At 39.4% G+C, this 23,424-nt stretch overlaps 1 protein-coding gene across 1 annotated transcript in view; it reads right to left on the bottom strand.

Moving 5' to 3' along the window:
- The window catches only part of ARID2 (AT-rich interaction domain 2), a 208,286-nt gene extending 188,638 nt beyond the window's left edge, over nt 1-19,648 (bottom strand). Inside the window, exons 1-3 of the mRNA XM_070788568.1 lie at nt 19,418-19,648; nt 19,210-19,303; nt 18,039-18,136 (exon numbers count right to left, since the gene is read on the bottom strand). Coding sequence (XP_070644669.1) covers nt 18,039-18,136; nt 19,210-19,303; nt 19,418-19,509 — 284 coding nt within the window. The 5' untranslated portion in view covers nt 19,510-19,648. The remainder of the gene's footprint in view (nt 1-18,038; nt 18,137-19,209; nt 19,304-19,417) is intronic.
- Between the last annotated feature and the right edge of the window lie 3,776 nt (nt 19,649-23,424).

Below are 23,424 nucleotides of genomic sequence, written 5' to 3' on the forward strand. Positions count from 1 at the left end.
TTTGTGATCCCGTGGACTATAGCCCACCAGGATCCTCTGTCCATGGAATTCTCCAGGCAAGAATATTGGAATGGGTTGCCTTTCCCTTCTCCAGATCTTTCTGACCCAGGGATCAAACCCAGGTCTCATGCATTGCAGGCAGATTCTTTATCATCTGAGCCATAAGCCTAGCTCAGATGATATTAATAGTGCTCATTATTTTCCCCTCCTATTTTCTAGATTGTGTACAATGAGCATGTGTTACTAAACTATGATAATTAAGAAAAATAAACTTGAAATCTGATAGGTTGTCTTAAGTATGTGAGTAGGTATCTGCTACTTAAAGCCTTAAAATTTTAGATTTGAAACTTTAGATACCCAAAATATTGCTACTTATCACCACCTCAAGAACTATGAAACTTGTTGGTACAAATCCTCATTTTTCACCAACTATTAGCCTTCTAACATATCATCCGTTCCTATCATTTCATGGCAAATAGATGGGGAAACAATGAAAACAGTGACAGGCTTTATTTTCTTGGGCTCAAAAATCACTGCAGATGATGACTGCAGCCATGAATTTAAAAGACGCTTGCTCTTGGAAGAAAAGCTATGACAAACCTAGAAGGCATATTAAAAATCAGAGACATTACTTTGCTGACAAAGGTCCGTATAGTCAAGGCTATGGTTTTTCCAGTAGTCATGATTAGATGTCAGAGTTGGACCATAAAGAAGGCTGAGTGTTGAAGAATTGATGTTTTTGAACTGTTGAAGAAGTGATGTTGGAGAGGACTCTTGAGAGTCCCTTGGACTGCAAGGAGATCAAATCAGTCAAACCTAAAGGAAATCAACCCTGAATATTGATTGGAAGGACTGATGCTAAAGCTGAAACTCTTAATACTTTGGCCACCTGATGTGAACAGCAGACTCACTGGAAAAGACCCTGATGCTAGGAAAGATTGAAGGCAGGAGGAGAAGGGGATGATAAGAGGATGAGATGGTTGAATGGTATCACTGACTCAATGGACGCAAGTTTGAGCAAGTTCCAGGAGATGGTGAAGGACAGGAAAGCCTAGCATGCTGCAGTCTACGGGGTCGCAAAGAATCAGACATGACCAAGCAACTGAACAACAACATCTCTCTGCGCTTCTGCCCTTGATGCCCACCCTTCATCCATATATAAAGAGCACCCAGAGAGATCCAGATAATAGCATTTTACTGCTCAAATACTCCAATGGTTTCAGTAAAAGGCAAAGACTTTACAAAGGCCCCACAAGATATGCCACCAGCTTTCTCTTCTTATCTCTATGATCTAATCATCTCTAACTCCTCTCCTCTTTACTCACTAACTCTAGCCAGAATGACCTCCTTCCTATTTTTTGAACACACCAAGCATGCCCATTGCTGTTTTGACTTTTATCCCAGATAGCCACCTGGTTTGCTCCTTCATCTTCCTTGGGTCTTTATTCAAATGTCATCCTCTTAGACTTCCCAGTCCACTCTATCTAAACATGTAACACTCCCCATCCATAAACTACATCCTTCATCTGCCTTTTTTTTAATTGAACTTATTATTATCTAACATAGCTGCTTTTACTTACTATCTGTCTCCTTTAGCTCTAAAGGGGAAGGATTTTTCTGTTTTCATTATTGACATATGTCTAGTGCCTAGAATAGCGTCTGAGAGATGATAAATGATCAGTCATTATTCACTGAACCAGTAAAGGGCAATATTCTGTATTGGTTAAAAGTTTGATCTCTGGTGGCAAAAGACCTGATCAAACTCCAGCTCCACCACTTTGTAGTTGTGTGACCTTGCGCAAGTTACTTAACTCCTCTAAATCTTAGTTCCCTCATCTATAATGAGGTTGGTATCAATCTTATAAGAAAGTTTTGAGGATTACAATAATGCAGGTTGAACAAAATGCTTGGAAAAGAGTGAAATTCAATAAGTGTTAGCTATTATTATGAGGATAATGAACATGCCATGCCTGACCCCCAAAGTGCCTCCAACATTTCCAGTATCCTGTTCTTCAGAAATAGTAGTTATTTGCAAAATCCTTGGATCGTCACATGATAGTATGAATAGTATGAACAAAATCAGTAACACTCTGTTATCCACTCTTTCCTTACACAGGATTCTATTCTATTTTAGCTTATAAAATGAGATGGAGACACACTAGTGTCTATTTAATATAAAAAAAAATTTAAGTGCTACACAAAATTGCACAAAATTCCACATTAATCACAATGCTAATTTATATTCTACAACTAGAACTGACTCCTGTGCTTTTTTCATAAAACCACACAAGAAAAGGTTATGCTTAAGGCAACATCAATGGCATACTAAACTACTACTTCCGTTCAGAATTTTTCAATTCATTCAGAATTCCCCAAATTCGATTTCCCATTTGCTAAGAGACCCACCATACCTACCTGAGTTCCTAAGAACCTCCCCAAGGCAGGGGATCTGATTCAGTCCCAACTATAATGTATCAATACTGAATTAGGAGCTTTAAGATTACTTTTAGCATTACTTTAAGATTACTTTTAGCAATGATAAAGGTTTTTCCCCTCATCTATAAGAATAGGGAAATGTCTATTTTGTAAAGTTGTAAAAATCCAGTGAGATGAATATTTGTAAAAATGAACTCTACTATAAACTGTACTATGGCACACATCTTATTATAAAAAGATACATTAAAAGATTTTAAATAAAAAGCCACAATCCCACAACTACCCTAACCATTTTCATATTCCCTTCAGGAGCTTGTCTTCATACACTTTTTTACAAAGATGAAATCATGTGTACTTCAGAGAAAACAATACAGCACCCCTTTTAGAGCCAGATGGCCCAGGTTCAAATACTAGCTCCTAAAATTACTGTGTGACCTTGGACAAGATTCTTAAACTCGTTTGTCCTATTTTCTCTTCTGTAACATCAGTATAATAGTAACAGTACCTATGTGATTGGGAAGTATGAAGAAGAAATGAATTATTGTAAATCATATAGTATAGTGCTGGGCAAAAGTCAAATTCAATAAACAGGTAAGAAAAAACAAAATCCTGCTTTTTAAAAACTTAAGATGATGTCATAAAACCAAAAGTACATTATTATCTAAAGTACCACAGAAAGATTCTTCAAAAGGACCTCTAGGTCCTTTAGGACCTAAGGCCCTTTACCTTGACTAATTTTAAAATAAATCTCCCTATACATTCCTTTGTTTAGATATTTTACAATGTATAATAAAATTCATCTATTGCTTCATACTTCCAGTAGAGGTCTCCATCTAAAAAATAATGTATCCGACTGAAAACTTTAAATTCGTATTTCTGGTTATTAAAAAAAAAAAAAAAAGTGGCCAGCTTTACCAAATATGTTAATTTAAGTTTTTCCAAGAAAAACATTTAAAATAGGGAACACTTAGAGAAAAAGTGACTTTCCCCAGTGACTGTTATTCTGTTGTGGGCTTTCCAGTAATACTCACCTCTCTTACAAACCTAATCCTCTGAACAGGAAAAGAGAAAGAGATAAGACTGCAGGATACAAATGATAAATCACGTGCATATTTATCACCACCCCCAGCCAACAATTTAATACCTATGCCTCACAGGAGGTATAAGTCAGTAAAATCATCTTAAAGTAAAGGTCATGTTTTGTAGTAAAAAAGAAAGCTCAACAACCTTCTACATGTATTCCTTTTAAATCACAATAGAGTAGTAAAGGCAGCTCTGAATTGGCCTCTACATTCCCCCTTCCATCACTCAGTAATAGTGATGTAAAACCAGTCAATTATCTTCATGCAGGCCCACCAGGAAAAATATCCTTGTTTCTAGCCTACCGAAAAGCCTGGTGCTAGACCACCTTCTTAAAATCCCTTAATTCAAAATAGTAATGTTACGGACTTGATAGATTCAGTAGTCATAGCCAATGGTTGTTAAGTACATAGTTCTTACTCCTATTTTTAGGAATCTAAGTTTTTAGGCTCCCTCAAGCAAATCTGCACACAATATTTAATGTCTACCTCAACTTAGCTCCTTTAAGGTATAAAACTTAAATGTACAAGGTAAATATCTATAAATTTGATATGATCAAAAACTGACCAAGAAATTACCAATCAATTTGCTTGAAGCTAATAAATAGTTCTGTATACACATAGACTTATTTAAACTAACCCCCATAGTTTATAAACAGGAGGATAAAGGAGGATGCTCCAAGCAACACTCAGAACTAGCAGGACTTTAATATCCAAATCGTAGCTAATTCTGAGAAGCAAATATACAATGTAAAATATAACACATTTGATTTAGTGATAATGGATTAAGATTTCAGGTTGTAACTAAAGTGTGAATTTGCTTTTCATCTCCTCACAGTAGATAACCTATAAAGATAACTTTTAAATAAAGACAATTACTTCTTATGTTGAGAATATAAAAATCAAACCACTATCAAATCATAGTTTATCCTAGTCTTAATAACATAAAAATCAACCAATGAATTAAAAATATAAATAAAATTATTGTCTTGTTTTTGTATAAAAAGTGATGCAATGGCCAGAAAATAAAATGGTGAAGAGTTTTTAACGGACAAATAGACAAAGGTAATGCAGATGACACCACTCTTATGGCAGAAAGTGAAGAGGAACTAAAAAGCCTCTAGATAAAAGTGAAAGAGGAGAGTGAAAAAGTTGGCTTAAAGCTCAACATTCAGACAACGAAGATCATGGCATCTGGTCCCATCACTTCATGGCAAATAGATGGGGAAACAGTGTCAGACTTTATTTTTGGGGGCTCCAACATCACTGCAGATGGTGACTGCAGCCATGAAATTAAAAGACGCTTACTCCTTGGAAGGAAAGTTATGACCAACCTAGATAGCATATTCAAAAGCAGAGACATTACTTTGCCAACAAAGGTACGTCTAGTCAAGGCTATGGTTTTTCCAGTAGTCATGTAGAGACGTAAGAGTTGGACTGTGAAGAAAGCTGAGCACCTAAGAATTGATGCTTTTGAACGGTGGTGTTGGAGAAGATTCTTGAGAGTCCCTTGGACTGCAAGGAGATCCAACCAGTCCATCCTAAAGGAGATCAGTCCTGGGTGTTCATTGGAAGGACTGATGCTGAAGCTGAAACTCCAGTACCTTGGCCACCTCATGTGAAGAGTTGACTCACTGGAAAAGACTCTGATGCTGGGAAGGATTGAGGGCAGGAGGCAAAGGGGACGACAGAGGTTGAGATGGCTGGATGGCATCACTGACTCAATGGATGTGAGTTTGAGTGAACTCCGGGAGTTGGTGATGGACAGGGAGGCCTGGTGTGCTGCAATTCATGGGGTCGCAAAGATTCAGACACGACTGAGTGACTGAACTGAATTGATTTTCCTCCAAAGTTATCATTTATTATTTTAGCCGATATTTACTTATTTGTTAAACTGCTAGAATGTGAGAAATATTCACATTCAAACATAAGCCACAAAATAAGGTTTAAAATTTTTAATAATCAGTACTAGTTCCTCTCAAACAGTTATTATATGTTATGACAGATTTAAAAAAATCACACACTAGTGGATAAACATATGAACTGCTACTGCTACTGCTAAGTCACTTCAGTCATGTACAACTCTGTGCGACCCCATAGATGGCAGCCCACCAGGTTCCCCCGTCCCTGGGATTCTCCAGGCAAGAACACTGGAGTGGGTTGCCATTTCCTTCTCCAATGCATGAAAGTGAAAAGTGAAAGGGAAGTTTCTCAGTCGTGTCTGACCCTCAGCGATCGCATGGATCCCATGGACTACAGCCTTCCGGGCTCTTCCATCCATGGGATTTTCCAGGCAAGAGTACTGGAGTGGGGTGCCACTGCCTTCTCCAAACATATGAAGGAGATCACTAACTCTGACTTTCAAGTCTAACAGTATTGTTCATTCAATAAACAAGCATAGAAATACTATTAATATGTTAATATAACATATAGACTTAAGACTCCATCAAGGGGACTTTCCTGGTGGTCCAGTGGTGGGAGACCTCACATGCCTTGTGGCCAAAAGAAAGAAGACTGCATCAAGAACACACAGCAAGCAGTATCTTATTCAACAAGGAAATAATAGAAACATAAAACTAAGGTTAGTATCAACACAAGGAAAAGATGCTCTCATCTCCCCAACTATTTAAAGGTGGCCAATATAATTAGACAAAAGAAAATTATTAAATGTATAAAATTTAGAAAAAAAGTAAAACTATCCCTACTTGCAGATAACATATTAGTATGTCTAAAAACTTTATTAATCAATGCTAATACAAATGGCAAAAAAATTGAGTAAGGCACCAGATTACAATAAAAAAAATGCAATAACTTTCATATAAATAAACAGTAACTACTGAGAAGATGCAATGGAAAACTATACTTACAATAGCAAGAAAAATGATAATATACTCAAGAATAAATTTAAGAAATGTCAAAAACCTGTAAAAGGATAACTATTTTATAAACTCCTGAATGACACAAGAGGACTCGAATAGAAGACTTCGGTTTTTCCTGGATAGGTAAATGCAATATCATCATTTCCATTCTCCTAAGGTAATTGTTTTTAATTTAATATGATCCCCAATTTTCAAAAAAAGCTTTTTTCTGAAACTAGGACAAATTAACACTAAAAGTGAAAGTGAAAGTCCCTCAGTCGTGTCTTGACTCTTTGCAACCCCGTGGACTATAGAGTCCATGGAATTCTCCAGGCCAGAATACTGGAGTGGGTAGCCTTTCCCTTTTCAAGGGGATCTTTCCAACCCAGGGATCGAACCCAGGTCTCTCGTATTGCAGATAGATTCTTTACCAGGTCTCTCGTATTGCAGATGGATTCTTTACCAGATCAGCCACAAGGGAAGCCCAAGAATACTGGAGTGGGTAGCCTATTCCTTCTCCAGCGGATCTTCCCAACCCAGGAATCCAACTGAGGTCTCCTGTATTGCAGGTGGATTCTTTACCAACTGAGCTAGCTATCAGGGAAGTCAACACTAAAGTTCACATTAAAACAACAATCACCACAAAATTCCTATTTAAAAAAAAAAAGAACTATGAGATGAGAATGGCACTATCAAATATTAAGACATGCTATATAAAGTCACAATAATTACAATATAGTGAGATACCATTGCTTAAACCCCCCAGATCAGGAAAACTTCAAAAGCTTGACAAACATATGGCAAGGCTATGAGAAATAAGCATTCTCATATACTGCTGACGGGAATGCGAAATAGTTCTCTCCTACCTGGAGAGAATCTGCTGGGAATTTGGCAGTACTTAATTCAATACATATGCATTTACTATTTGATTACGACATCAATCCCCCCTTTTGCAATTTACTCTGTAGATATGTGTCCAAACATTTGAAAATAGCTTTGTATAGGCTACTAGATTTGCAGATTATTCATATGGCATTATTTGCTATTGTAAAATACTGGGAACAACCTAAGTGTCATTATATAGGAGACTGAACATATAAAGTAAGATATATTCACACAGTGGAATACTATGCAGCTGTAAAGGGGGGGAATTTTATGAATTTACTAATAGTCAAGGTACACTAAATAAAAAAAAAGCAAAATAAAAAGTAGTGTGCATTCTTCATTTTAAAATGGGGAACCAAAAATACATGAATGTACCTCCTTACTGTTATAAAACAAACAAAAAACAAAAACAAAAATCAGGAAGGATAACCAGAAAATGTCTGGTTGGTTACCAACAGAGCATGGGCAGGAATGGGGTGGAAGTGGGAGGGAAGTAAATAAGGTAAAGGGTAACCTCCAAGTGTTATCTTTGCTTCAGTTTTGATTTTGCAATCTTATCAAGGGTTTTACATATTCATAAATAAAATTAAAGGAACAAATAATGGGGAAAACAAAAAGCTGAATACAAAAGGAAAAAATATGAACTTTAATGTTCTAAGTGCAAACAATACCCAGAAAAAAAGAATCCAATCACTGTGAATTTTTTTAACACAGTTATTAACTGATATAAGTCAGTCTGAATATAAAAAGAAATGCAAACAAATCTGCAACTCTACTTCACAAGTTTGTTGTTTGTAGTTGTATGGGTATAACGATTCTGAAACTATTCTCTTTGTGTTACAGAACTAACAAGACAAATACACTGGTGTTGGAAACTTGTGTTCTAAAGACAGTTGAAGGAAGATACATGGAGTGGAAGAAGGCAAGAGAAAACTTGTGCAGACTTAATTAGAGACACCAATATAGCCTTATGGTTTGCACAATACGTATATTTACATTTAAAATAAGAAAACTTTCTAACTTTGTCCTCTGAAAGGGCCTAGAAGAAAAGATAACCCAATAACAATGAGCACACCTACCAGCCAGTTCTTGGATTCTATATACCATTCCACACCAAAAGGAACCAGGACTTCTAGAAGAAATAGCTGATGCCAGAGCAAGAAAAGCAAAACACATTTGACTCTAGAAGATCTTATTTCGTCAGAATGCAAGAAAGAGCTAAGAAATAACAATAACTTGTTAAAAAAATACAAAGGAGGCAGCCTGAATGGGCTCCTCTTGGCCAAACTACAGCAGTAAAATATAACAGACTTTAACCCACTGTATAATATAAATACTTAATAAACAATATTTTCCTTATGATAGACAGCCAAATAATGTAGATGAAATGATAAAATTAGACAATAAATATCATATAGTCACCATAACTGATTCAGACAAGATTCATCAATGGATATTTGAACTACTGGGCGAAAGTGTGATGGTGAGCAAGGTATTTACAGTCTCAAAGTACATCTCCGAGGGTTACTGGCTGATTACAAAAGAGAAAATGGAAACTTTACAGTGGAGAAACCAGGAGGACACCACCTTAAACAAAGCTATTATTAGCAATAATAGGACAAAGTAACATCACATGCTTCCTGCCAAAAATGCTTAAGCTAAATCTAATCCTGAAAAAAACCTCAGAAAAATCCAAATTTTATAGTACAGTTGGCTTTTACTCTTCAAAAAACGGTAATATCACAGAAGACTGGAGAACTACAGATGTGACAACTAAATGTGATACAAGATTACAGTTTAGGGATGGGTTGGTATGACTGCTGTAAAAGACACCTTTGGGGCAACTGGTAAAATTTGAATAAGATTTGTATGTAATACAAATAATACGACTATACTCATGTTGCTTTCTGAAACTGATCATTACACTATTATTACAGTAATCAAATATAGAAAACTTAACATGAATATAGTCATATTATCTGTATCCCTGATGGCTCAAGGGGTAAAGTATCCGCCTGCAATGCAAGAGACACAGGTTGATGCCTGGGTCAAGAAGATCCACAGGAGAAGGAAATGGCAACCCACTCCAGTATTCTTGCCTGGAGAATCCCACAGAAAGAGCAGCTGGCAGCCTACACAGTCCATAGGATCGCAAAGAGCTGGACACAACTGAGTGACTAAACACGCAGGCGTGCATGCTATTATTATATAAGATAACGTTTTTGTTCTTAAGTAATATACACTTATATTTAGGAGGAAAGGGCAGTGTAACTATAATGACAGCAAATGATTAAATGACAGTAACAAAAACAAGAATACACGTACATACATATACAACATCACATATAAAAAGGAAACTACAAAGCAAATATGGCAAAAAACAATTGGTCAATATAAATAAAGTGTAAAAAAATGTACATATAGATAGCAAAAAAATTTAACAATTTTGAAAAAAGAACACTTGGGGAAAAAAGAAAATGATAGGTTTATTATTTCTCTCTCAATCAGATTCTTATTACTATATTAATACACTGCAGTGTAGAGCTACCAGGAAAAACTACTCAAAAATTCAGAAGTTTGACTTTTTAATGGTGTAAACGAAAAAGATTATACCAATCTTTTTATATTTAATTATACTTAAACACTCTTGACCTATTACTTACGAGTACACTTGGAGGCATAGCTGCTAAGGTACTAAATATTGTTTATGAAATACTTAGTGGTCTGATCTGAGCTCAAGTACTTTGAAAATTCACTTGATCTATGAACCATTATGAAAAGTGTGATCAACTTGGGCATTATTACTAACACAGTTAAATTCAGCCCCATTTCTAAAGTACTACAGGTTAGGGACCAAACTGCAGCCTAGTTTTTGTCCCATTTTAACAGAATAATATTCCCACCGACCTCATATTAACATAAAATACTTATATTAACATTTTATTTAAAATAACCAATTGGCTAGGAGAGGGGCAAAAACAAATTTCATCTGAAAACACCTCACCATGAAAGATGTGTATAACTATATAGTCATCATTTCTGTGCAGAGCAACTGACCACTGAACACTGTAAGACTTTACCAAGTACAATAGTAAAGAACTCAGAAAGAAAGAACAGAATTAAAGATAACTTGCCACATATCACAATAAGGTATATATTCAAACAAAAGATTCTTACACAACTTTTTTCAAATCCTGCTTCATATAAAGCAACGTTTTGGTTTGGTCCCTTTATACGGTAATGAAAGTAATTTATTAAAAGAAACAAAAGGTAAACATTCCTTGGTCATGGAATATACTCGAAGATATTTAACAACTGTGGCTGATGTAGGGTTATGTCCAAGACAATGCTTTGTAAAATGTTAAAGCTAAGTCTATAGCCAGGGAAGGGAATGGAAACGTAAGGGGGAGAAAGTGCAGTTTGAAAATAGATAAAATAAACCTTACTGAGTGGCAGTTATGGCTGACGCTTAGAATTGAAAGCTGGATATAACCTACAGCCATTTTTTTTTTTAAATAGCCCATATGCTCCAGAAGAAAAGAGTTTGAGTGCTGTAAAGAAATTCTTTTCTAAGTGTTATTTTTTTATGAGATTAGATAACAGCAATTACTTCTGAAATTTGAAATGATAAAACTAAAATCTCACATACGAAAATGGTTTGAAAAATGAAGATTAAGTGCATGAAACAAAATAAGCTATTGCTAGTATTGTTAAAGGAATTTATACAATATAAGTTAACTCCCCTAAGCAGTATTGGTATAGACCAACAAAATCCTCACAAAGAGGAAAAAACATTCACTAAATTCAATAAAATAAATGGCATTCCATTTGGGGGAATATTACAAAAGTTCTACTTTTTTAAAACACTAGATATTAATAAAATTTTATTTTTAATTAATTGTTTTTAATCTAAATTACTATACAAATACATTTAGGATAAGTTCAAATTGGTAGTTCATTTACCCTTTTTTCCTCCCTCAACTGAAGTGGACCCCTGGGTTACCTTCTCTAGAGTCCAGAAACAAAACAGGGTGCATGCAGGCTCTGCTTGGAGATGACAGGTGCAGCCCGAGCAGATGCCCCAGACCAGGTGTCACCTACAGGTTTTGTTCTGGATGCAGCCCTGGCCAACACGTGGACGCCAAGTTAAACCAGTTATCTCAGCAACTAAATCGGTTTAATTACAATACTTAGATCAGCTGCTCTCAAACTTCAGCATGCTTAAGAATCACCTGGGGCATACTTTTAAAAAATACAAGGTTTTATTTAGATCATAATACTTAAAAACTCTGATCAATCTTAACACCACTAAAGCAGGACAACTAAACATTATATGCCACATAATGTGATGAAAGCACAGCACTACCTGTTAAAGAATGGAGAAAGAAACGACAACCCAGTCCAGTATTCTTGCCTGGAGAATTCCATGGACAGAGGAGCCTGGAGGGCTACAGTCTATGGGGTCCCAAGAGTCGGACACGACTGAGGGACTAAACACACACATACCTATTAAAGAATGCCTAAAATACTAAACTTGAATTTTTTCAACATTTAGATCTAATGTTAATAGTTTTTAGGAAATGGATTCAGGGGATAGAGGAACAGGTTAATTGACACTAGAAGGAAGCAGTCAACCAAATCCAGAACTTAGGGCATTCTAAAGAAAGTTCCCCTGGAGAAGGAAATGGCAATCCACTCTGGTATTCTTGCCTGGGAAATCCCATGGACAGAGGAGTCTGGTGGGCTACTTCCGTGGGGTTGCACAGAGTCGGACACGACTTAGGAATTAAACAACAACAACAACAAAGGACAAGTGACCCCATTATTTTAATAAACCAATGGCATGACAAGAAAAGGAAAAGGGAACCATCAAGAGACTAATGAGATAAAACAGCCAGAACAAGAGATTTAGCCCCGCCATCAAATGCTCTTGCAGGAAGATGGGGTAGACCTGCAAACACTGACTTAGACATTAATTGAAGTATGAATCTAGCATTTGGGGGCAATAATTTATAATGCAGCATCTACTCCTAGATATCACTAAGAGATTTCAGTTCCAGCAATAGATCTTTGCATTATACCTAGTCACAAGGAGCATATATAATCAATTAATTAACTTTGAATTCATAGCATGATGAATACTCAAAAAGTATCCAAGCACAAGTGGTATTTTTTAATGTCTGAAACCAAAAAAATATATGTTAAGACTCCATTTCAATACAAAGTTCTTCGAAAACATACTAGTAAAATTCACAAAATCTGAAAGTTACTGAGAGTGACAATTTGCTCTGAACCATCTGTTTATTTCAGGTCCCCCAAAAGTTTAATTTACAAAGAGAATCCATTAATAAACTTTACGATAGGCAATCAATATGAGCATCAGTCAACATATATACATTTTTGTGTACTTCTGACTAAAAAGAATCAACCTGCCTACTTACTGGGCTCTACTATGGATAACTGAACTAGGCATGTTATTTACATTTATTTTAAATTCTAAAGCCAATACTTTTGCTTTCCATAAAAATTACAATTACAATTTCAAACCATAAAAATATTTGATGACAATCTTTAATTCTAACATCTCTATTTTTATCTCCAGGAAGTTTGGTCCTTAAACCAAAAGCTACTTCTAAACAGCTTTCCCTGAAATCAAAATTCATAATTATGACCTCTGTTTTTAAAATGGTAAAACTGAAGCATATACAGACATTAGCATGACTATTACATTTCAATAAAAATAATTACTATACCACAAAACACAATGATTCGGCTACCTTTCTCTCCTTGGCAATGAACACAAGATAATTTTAATGTCCCCTATTCGAACAACTATTTAAGTGTTAACAATATAATTTTGCACAGCCATTGATAAACAACTTAATAGCTCCATAAAAATCATTTAAATCTGTATTTATATATGTCTATATAAATACACATAATTACCTCTCATTTCTCATTTTCCACACTTAAAATTTTTCTTCCTTAACTCTCATTTATTCTAGCTCAGGTTCCCAAACTGTGCTCCATAGAACTTAGCAGATGTTCCTCAAACATTCCCCTATGATGAGTGGTGATGTTTGGGAACCACCACTTACTACAGGTGGCAGGAGGGAGGTAACAGTGTTTCTCCAAATTGTCTTAAGATCCACAAGGCACAGTAACCAAATAAAGTTTACGAAGTCCCTCAGTAAGGTAACACAAATTTAGCATTGTTATAATGCTCATATTCATTTCACTTTTCAAGGACATTTCAGGGAAACAATTGTTTTATATAGCACAAATTAGGAATCTCCACTCTAACTAAATACCCAAGAGTGTGGTGAGGATGGTGGTGGCAGATCAAAGAAAGAGAGGGAGAACCCCCCACCACAACTCTATATGTCCCAATTCAAACAAACTTTATTTTTACTAGTAAACTTTAGTAGGGACTATACCACTCAAGAAAATACCCGATAAGCAGCCTCCCCACAAATAATAATAAAAACTCTAAATACTTTACCTAAAAACACATATTGAGTACTTAACTCACTGACCAATGCATTTAAATTCCAGTGAATTTAAATGTTTTTCCTTCCTTTTTCAACTTCCAATATAATTCCATTTCAGATTATAAAATATTCTCAGAAGTGATGTACTTCTCTATCAAAGTTACAGTGGATTTCACACACATCCAAACTGAAAACACTGAATCTATAACAGAGATGAGGTAGGATTATAAAAAAGTGATTCTCTTTAGAAACAGACATTTTTACTTAACAGCTAAGGCAGAAAATTTAAATGCAAAACAACATATAAACATTTCTGGGAGTTACAGTTCTTAGTTTGCATCCTCAGTGAAACTATCCACCCTGGAAAGAGTTAGATTTATTTCTACTTGAGGGCAAATTTGAGTTGTTCAGAACATGGTTTCTAACACACAACACCAGCCTAGCTGAGGTCTGATAAGTCTTTCAACTTTTTCTACTTTCTACTTCTCCTTTCAACAAGTTTACACACCCTCTAAAATGTAACAGAATATCAGATGATACCAAAATCAGATTTGTTCAAAATGAAGGATACAGTTCATAAAATTAATTTTTAAATGCATATGTAAATAATTTTAGATACAGTTTTTCTTCCAGTCTCCATATTACTTTCATTCCTTACATGAGGAGAACAAATCACAATTTATCAATTCTATTGATACACAAACTCAATTTATTAATTTACTTATTAAAATTTTGAAGCATTCTATCATTTAATATCAAGTGACTCATAAAAGGCTTTCTCTTAAAAAAAAAAAGTGATCTACATGGTAGATACTAACTACTCAACACACAAGTGTATTTATTCTATTTACCTGATAAATGCAGACTTTCATTTCTATAACTTAAGGGAGGGCTTCATCCACCAAGCGGGAAAAAGAAGAATAAATTCACAGTAAAACTGAAAACTCTATAGTTAAGTTTCTGACTATTCCAAAGGAAGGTCCATGTAAAACAGTTGTAAGAAAACCAGCAATATACAGTTTTGTACAACAATTTTTTTTAAGTCCAAGATACTCTACCTCTTTTTCAAAAAGTCAAGTGTTATAATAGGAACATCAAGTTAACCTTGACTATCACCGTACTATTGGCCTAAGTAAGCTAAAACAAAATTGTTCAACTAAAATATCTGAAATATTTATCTAAGTCTTCACATCAAGGCTTTAAATTCTAAACAAAAAGACCTGTAAATTGTCCCCCAATATTAGCACCAAAACAGAACAAAAATATAAAATTAACTGAATAAATAAAGAACACATTGAGTATAAATACACTCAGGCATAAATTTAACCATAAGTAATTTCCAATTATATTTTAATTTCTTAAAATCATTTATGACTAGAGAAGGGAATTCATAAGTGACTGATTAAATATTACTGAACACATGTCAAGAATACAACTATTTTGCTGAAATAACAAATGCCTCTAAAGCCATTTAGACTTTTCTGTACTTTAACTTCTTCATCTATAATAAATGTAGGAAGTTATATCTTATCTTTTTAAACTTATAAAGACAGTCCAATAATAAATATCTGTGGAACATACTGAGATGTACATACCAAGAAAGGACCTAAGTGAAAACAAAATATATAGACACCATAGATGAGCAATAGCCAGACTTTTAAATGCCAATGTTAAAACATTCAATTGCATTTTTAATTTTAGACTGTGAGAAATTTTTGTGAACAATCTACAACTGAATAATGTCGGATACAATCAAGCTAACTTTAGACAGACAACTAAACTCAAGTCTCTATACTTAATGTCTATGCATCAAAATGAACACAAAAATTCTAGTGTGTATATATATATATTTATACATATACACACACATATCTATGTGCACACACAGCAGCGCATTAGCTTGCTCTTCTTTATTTAAATGTAGTATCATGAAACTACATCATAAAACACCAGGCTAACAATTACACATCTAATTAATAATGAAACTACAGAAGAATGTCAGCAAATATTAAACTTGCAGAGTAAATGAGAACACATGGAATGACAATCTTACAGAAGTCAAATGAAACAGCCATTCATATTTTTTTAAAAAAATTGGTCCACCTGTGATTTATAAAACACACTGCATTATCTACTCATCAGAAACCATGATATTCAATTCAATATATCAAAGAGGGAACTTAACAAAGTCACTTGATTACTGTTTCTTACTATGAAAAGGCACTCTTATGGTTAAGTAACTGAATTACTGTGAAAGCTTGGCATCCTGTCTGCCAGTTAAGATTTTTCAGAGGAAGGTGTAAAACCCAGCATAATACATGTCCTCTAACTGAGCAATATTACACCACTATGGAAAAAAATCTTCCAAGGTTGGTAGTACCCAGTTTGTGACCAGCATATTTCTTTTGTATTTCTTTACAAGCCATGAAAATCTTCACATGGTTTTATTTTCCAAAACAAATGCTTCAACTTTTTTCCTAGTAGCCTAGCTACAACCCTACAAAAACAAACCTGGAGAGTGACATATGGAGGAAAAACAAGTTTAGCTAAGGACATAGTTCAAAATGTAGCTTCTAATAAGAGCATAAAACTCAAACTGATCTGAGAATAGCACAAGGAGTTCCAAACAATCTGGAAACTATATAGTTAAAAATGGTACCTATAAGTATAATCAATGGATGATATGATCCAAAGATAGAAATCACAACTGGAAAAACAGTATTTATGTAACTTGTAATAAACTGGGAGTTCTTCAGAAAAACACACATCCCATGAAACATATATATCATACAGCACCTTTTGGATACTGAAATCAATAAATCATCCAATAAGTACTAGATATAACTTTAAAACATGTATTTTAAACGGTCTAAAACTCAAATGATTCAAACTTATTACCAGAAAATCAAGACATGTATTAACAGTACTCCTCAGTATTGTAACTGAAAAAATAAGTATCACCACGAATGAAAAATTCTCTACTTCTCACCACATTACAAAATCAACAGTTTTGGAGGTTAATTTAGTTTTACTTTGCTTTTCATTTCAATCTTTTATTTTAAAAAGCACTCTGACACATGCCATCACACATTCACAAGAGATAATTAATCATATTTAATATTTTCTAGACATCTGTGCAACTCAGTAACTACTCACAAAGTTATGTGAACTCTTCAGCTTCAAGCATGAAGTCAATCTAAGATAGCCAATAGAAAGCACACCTGTGCAATTACTGCATTTCCTATTCCAGAATGCTGAACATAACACAGTATATCTACATTTGGATACTGCATTTGGAGCAACGATAAATGCCAAACTCAAATTATACAGTAGCCACACTACCTAAAAAAGGCCATTTTATAACATCATTATTAAGAAACAAAAAATATGAAGAGCATTATTTTAGTGTTAAATAACAAACACCAACTAAAGAACCTCTGGATAACTAAATACGAAAAATAAATGATGACCTCATAATACATTACAATATCAAAGTATTCCTAGGAGAAAAACTCAGAAAAATAAATGCTGAATCACAAAATATATTATCTAAACTATAGCGCATGCCAACTAAATAAGAAATGTACTTTGTCAAATAGTCAAAAAAGGGGGAGAATGAAAGAAAATCCCAATTATAGTATTCCATTTTGTAGCATCCCTAATTTTCATAAATAGATAATAATCATTTTAAATGCTTTTCAGTCAGTCAAAAATTTCAAAAAACATAAGAATTTCTTTAAAAAAAAACAAAAACAATCCTGGACACTTAAGGCACCAACGTGCTATGCTATGCAGAAATATTCTACTGAAAAACTACTCAGTAACACGGGTCCACATAGAGGTTTCATTTTTTAACAAAATCTTCAAGTCAGAATTCAAAAAGGCAAAGGAGTTTCCAAAACAAAGAAAAAATTTCCCAAGGGATACAAAGTTTCATTAACTATCTTGACTCTTTACTCAGCATCACCTTTCTGCCCCTCTGTGGATATCAAGCAATCAATAACAATGTCACAAAAGAATGTTTATCAAGATGGGGGGTGGGGTGTCACCTGTAATGATTGTGTATGAAAAATGTAAACAATCCTAAAATAGGTGAGGAAAACTTTCTCCTTCTTAGAACCTCCCTTGTGGATATTTAATGTTTCTCAGACTGAAATTAGCAGAAGTTTAGAAACTGATGTGCAAGGTTTGTTCCTTGCTTGGGGCTTTTCTTTTTTCTTTTTGCTAAAACAAATCTCCCCATAAATCCCTTATTTCCCAACACTGTTGGAAGAGTAACTACTACTCACCGCAAGTAATACTGTTTTAAAGCAAAGGCAGCGTTAGAACAACTTCTGGGAAAGTTGAACTCTTCCACAATTTCTCCCCACTGATTCTTCTCAGAAACCTGTTAAAAACACAGCCACACTTGTCTGAAAGTGCACAATCCAAGAAAACTCTAACTTAACTCTGAAATAAATACCCATTCTACAGAGATCTGCAGATCCCTCAGGAATCGGTGGGTGATTCGGCTCGATCCGTGAGAGTAGCTAAGCAAGGGCTGCTTGAATCACTGTGTTTTCACCCGAGAGCCCTGTATTTAATAGCACTTGTTTTGTTTTGGGGGGCGGAAGAGGGGGTGTTGGTGGGTTTGTTTTGTTTTTGAAGCCCGGACAATAACCAATCGCAAGTCCCTCTGTCGCCCCCTTTTAAATCTCAACGCGGTCCGTTTACACTAAAAAAAAAAAAAAAAAGTTCAAAAGGATCAATACTGTTCCGGACAGCGACGTCCGCAGGTTCTGGGGGGGCCGGGGCCGGGGCCGATTCCGATCCCTCTCCCACATCTATCCATCTCCATAGGCCCTTCTTTGAGGCCTACAGCTTCTGCCTAGCCTTGAAGCCTAAGATGGCTATTTGGAGACAGGTCCTGGTTTCTTTTGTTAGCTGTATAAACCGAGGGCGACGGGGCCGAGGCTGTGCCCCCGGCTGCCGGGATCATTTCGCAGCCGATTATCGATGTTAAACCTGCCCGCGCTAATTTTGAGTTGCACGAAAACTGCTCTGAGAGTCTGTGTGTCTCTGTGTCTCCGCCTGTGCTAGAGCGGCAGCGGCGGCAGAGCTGACTCGCGAGCGAGCGGGCGGGCGGGCGCGGGGCGGGCGCGGGGCTCGGGCGGGCGCCCCGCACGCCCGCACTCCCCGCCGCGGCGCTCAGACCCCGCCGGGCCGGCCGGGCACCGGGCAGGGCGCGAGCCGGCGCCGGGCCGCCCGCCCGCCGAGCCCCGCGCCCGCCGCGCGCACGCGAGCCACCAGGCCAAAAACAGCCCCGCCGCCGTCCGCCTCCGTGCCACCGGCTGGGAGCGAAAAGAACGCCTCTGGCCCCCGCAGGCCACCCCCCCGGCCCCGAGCGCCCACTCCGGGGTCAAAGGAGACTTTTTGGAGGAGGCCAGCGAGAGGGAAATACAAATTAAAACTTCCACTCACCTTCGCGAATCCGCCTAAAGTAGTGACTCTGGTGTAGAGACCGTGAAGATCCAGCTCCTTCCCACCCACCGCAGGGATTTTTTTAAAAGGCGACCTGCGGGAGAGAGAAAGCCCCGCACTTGTCAGCCGGGACCCCGCGGCGGCCCGAGCGGGAGAGCCCCGTTCGCCCCGGCTCGCCCCGGCGCTGCCCCCCCGGTTCTGCTCTCACCCTCTGCTGTGGTGGAACTGCCGCAGCTCGTCCAGGAAAGCGAGTCCCTTTCTCCGCTCGTCCGGAGGCGCCTTCCCCGTCGAGTTTGCCATTATTTTTTCAAAGGAGGTTTAAAAAAAAACCCAGATCGGTGTTTTAAAAGCGCCCCCCGCTCCCAGCGCTTCCTACCAGAGCCCGGAGCCCATTCCTCGGCCGGCGGCGGCGGGGCTCAGTCATGGGCCGGCGGTGGCGGCGGCGGCGGCGGCGGCGGCGGCGGCGGCGCAGGGAGGGAGGGAGGGAGGGGGAGGAGGAGGAGGAGGAGGGGAAGGAGGGAGCAGGAGGCCAGGGGGAGAGGAGGGAAGGAGGGAGGGGAATTTCTAAAAAAGTTTAAAGAAATCGGAGCGAAACTAGAGGGGCAGGCGACTGCCGGATCCGCGCGAAGCCGCGGGGCGAGCGCGGCCCCCACCCCTTCCTTCCCTCCCTCCCGCGGCCCGGCTCTCGCCCGCCTCTCAGCGCCGCCGGCTCGGGAGGCTCGGCCCGGGGACGCGATTCAACATGGTGCTGCTGCCGGGGGCGCGCGAGCGGGCGAGGGGAAAGGCGAGCCGACGGTGAGGGGCCGGGGTGGCCGGAGGCCCGGGAGTTTCGGCGGCCGCGGCGGCGGCGGCGGGGCTGGGGCAGGCGGGGCTGGGGGTGGGGAGGGGGAGGTCTGTGTGGTGGTTTGTGGAAAGCGGGGTGACAGCGTGTATTCCGGCCGCAGCTCCGCGGGGCCCTCGCACACATTCACGCGCGGCCTCGCGGCCGGGGCGTCCCCGGGCAGAAGGCACCGGCGGCAGCCGAGCCGCTGCGCGCCGCCCGCCCGCTCGCTTCCCTCCCCGCCAGCCTCCCTCTCTGCCGCCTCCAGCGTCGCCGCCACGGCCGGGCAGCCAGAGCCGCACAGCGACCCCCGAGGGCCGGCCGCGGCACTGCGCCTGACTCCACACCGCCCCGGCAGCTCCTCGCGGGGAACAATAGACTGGGCTCGCCGGGCTTAGGGTTCATCTGCAATGTGCCGCACATTTCACACGCACACAAAGCCGGCGGAAAGGGGGGAGGCGCGGGGAAACGGCCACTACCGGTTGTTCCAGGGTTAGGGGTGGAGGCGATGTTCGCGTCCCCGGCCCGGCAGTTGGCAGGGCCGCCTTGGAGTCCCCGCCCGCCCGACAGAACTAGTGTGGAGCTCGAGAGGGAAAGGAAGCCCAGAGGGGAAGCTCCTCACGCTAGTTTCATTCACTGATCGGAATAAAGTCAACCTGTCACCTTTTTTTTTTTTTTAGGTCTAAAAGAATCAGCTTTTCTGAGCTTTGTGGTGATAGTATTGGGGGGGCCTGGTTAGCACATTTTCCATGACTTACCCACAAACTAACTTTGGCAAACTGTAAATTAAATACAATGTGAACTGTCTGTCCTAGTTCTGTGGAAATGGAATCATGCTCTTAATTCATCTTGACTTTGGTTGGTTTCATTTCTCAAACTAGATTATTCTGTGCAGTTATGCAAACAGTAATTAAACTGATTGGGAAGCAATCTTTTGAACTTGGACGATAATAATTAACGTTTATATTTTTATATTAAGGTATGTTATAGTTTGCTTAAAACAAATATTGAATAAAATCTTATGTTTTTGCTTTTTCTCAAATGTCTTAAATGCGATCCCGGTTTAAAATATTTTTGAAGCTCAAAAAAAGAGGCTGTTCAAATCTCAACAAATACTACCATAAGTTTGTATCTACAAGGGGTGTTGGGGTCAGCCGTTTGCTGCAAATGTTAATTAAGTTTCAAGAATTTTGAAGCATATTATTATTCCCATTTCCGCGATGGCCACTACGGGCAAAGTCACCGACACCCAAGGTCACAGGCTAGTAAAGGGTTGGATGGATTATTTCAGGTGGTGATTCCAATGAGAACATTTATTTGGTAGTGAAAAGAATTATGTAATATAGTCCAGCCACGCTTCCGGTGCTCACTCTAGGAATCATTATTTCTCAAGTAAAGTTTGCCTCTTAAATGGGGCTGGAATAAGGCTATGGCTAGGAAGTTCCTGACACCCAAGGGCCAGTAAGTGTCTCGGAAGCCAGTGAGGGGCGGAGACGAGGCCGGGGGAGTGGAGAAGCGAAGCCCAGGCTGCAGGCGAGGGGGGGCGGGGCAGAAGGGAGACCAGGTCCTCCGTCCCTTCCCCCACCAGTCCTCTTAGGGGTGGTGGAGAGATGGGCCGCAGAGCTGCGAGTCCCGAGCTTTGCGGATTCCCTAAACGCCGCACTTGCGCACAGCCCCTTACGTAACTGTCAGCGCCGGGGATTCCCTAGAGGGGGTCATTCTATTCAACCATTACACACACCCCGGGCTCCTGCCGCCGCGCCGCCGCCTCACAAAATGGCGGCGCCCATAGAGGAGACAGCGGCCGCCTCCTCGGCCCCATTTTGTGGGAGGCGAGAGATCTGTCAACATGGAATACCTCCGCTAAGGATGCATATGAGTTTGGAAATCCTGCTTAAGGGATGGACCCGAGAGGATCTGCTTCGACGGAAAATGTCAGCGACTTCTAGCACCTCCACGCTTTTTCACTTTTTTCATTTTCTCTAAGGAAGCGCCCGAAGCTGCCGGGGGACTTGTAACTGAAGAGAGAAGGGAAAGCTGCAGCTGACTGCTCCGGGAACTTGCCGCGGCGTCTTTTGGCTTTGGCTGCTCTTCCCCGCTCCCAGGAGCTGACCGCGGTCTCGCGGAGGGTCGCCTGGGCCGCCCGGACGGCTCAGAAAGGACCGGGACCCGGCGACGCCAAGTGGCAGCGGTCTCCGCCGAGTCACTTCAACAGCGAGACTTTTCAGTAGTTTTTAAATGCCAGGGTCCACCGCCCAACCGGGATCCCTTGCCAGAGTCGTGAGCTTCGGGAGCCGCGGACGCTCCTGCTCCGTCAGTCGGCCGGGAGCCGGGTTGCCCGGAGTCGGCGGTCCTCGCGGATGCCGGCAGCCACGGCGCGCCGGGTGGTCGCCGTCGGGACCCGGGCCCTGGATGATGCTACTGGGGCAGGAGTGGGAACGAAGGCACGTACACTGAAAATTAAGTCGTCTGGACCTAGGGTTGTATGTTTTAACCGTGTTTTAGGTTAAACGTTAGAACGTTTTTTCTCGTATCCCACTGGAGTGGGCGAACCTGGCTGTCTTATTTCGAATTTCAAGGGCAGGACGGAGGGGTGACATTTTCTGGTTTTGTTTTTAACGGGGAGGTGGCCACTTCTAATCCACTGACTGCTTGCTGTTTGTGTGTGTTTGTGTGTATACAATAGTGTGTTTTGCTTTGCAGTACAGATAGCAAAGGCTAAACACCTGGAGTGTGATCCTAACGTTTTAATGCCCTTTTTTTTTTAACATTTAAAATGTGATATGTAACGGGACAATCGATTCTGAGGAAAGAAAGGATTATTTTTCTGCCGAAGACGCTGTCATCCTCAAAATGGAGTCCTAAAGAATATCTGATGGATAGAATTTAAATTCATAGCACTTTAGATATGTTCTAGTCAAAGAAGACAAAAACATAAAACAAATATTTGTCAGATTGTTAAACGGTTCTATTTCCCAAGACTAGAAAAATATAAGGCCAAAGTAAGCTATTAATGAGTATTTGCCTGTAAGAGGTATGTAAAATTTAAGGAAAGAGATTCATTTTATGAAACTGAGGAATGCATTCCACGAATAGTATACCTCAAATTTTTTTAATCCAGTTACAGCAGTCTTTTGTATTTGCATGACATTTTTTTGAGGTATTTTGTTTGTGTTGATTTTAACCCTCATCTTCCCTCTGTACTGCAGAACCGCATCTTTCTGCAGGCTGCGCCTCAATCACTAAGTTCCATGCCCCATCCCCTGCTTCACCCGCTCGCTGCTCCAGGCGCATGCATTACCGGGATACAGTTTCTGGTGCTGTCTTTTCCTACTGATGTTCTTTATATATATATATATATATATATATATATATATATATATATATATATATAT

The sequence above is a fragment of the Bos indicus genome, chromosome 5 (genome assembly GCF_029378745.1).
Source record: "Bos indicus isolate NIAB-ARS_2022 breed Sahiwal x Tharparkar chromosome 5, NIAB-ARS_B.indTharparkar_mat_pri_1.0, whole genome shotgun sequence".
Lineage (NCBI taxonomy): Eukaryota > Metazoa > Chordata > Mammalia > Artiodactyla > Bovidae > Bos > Bos indicus.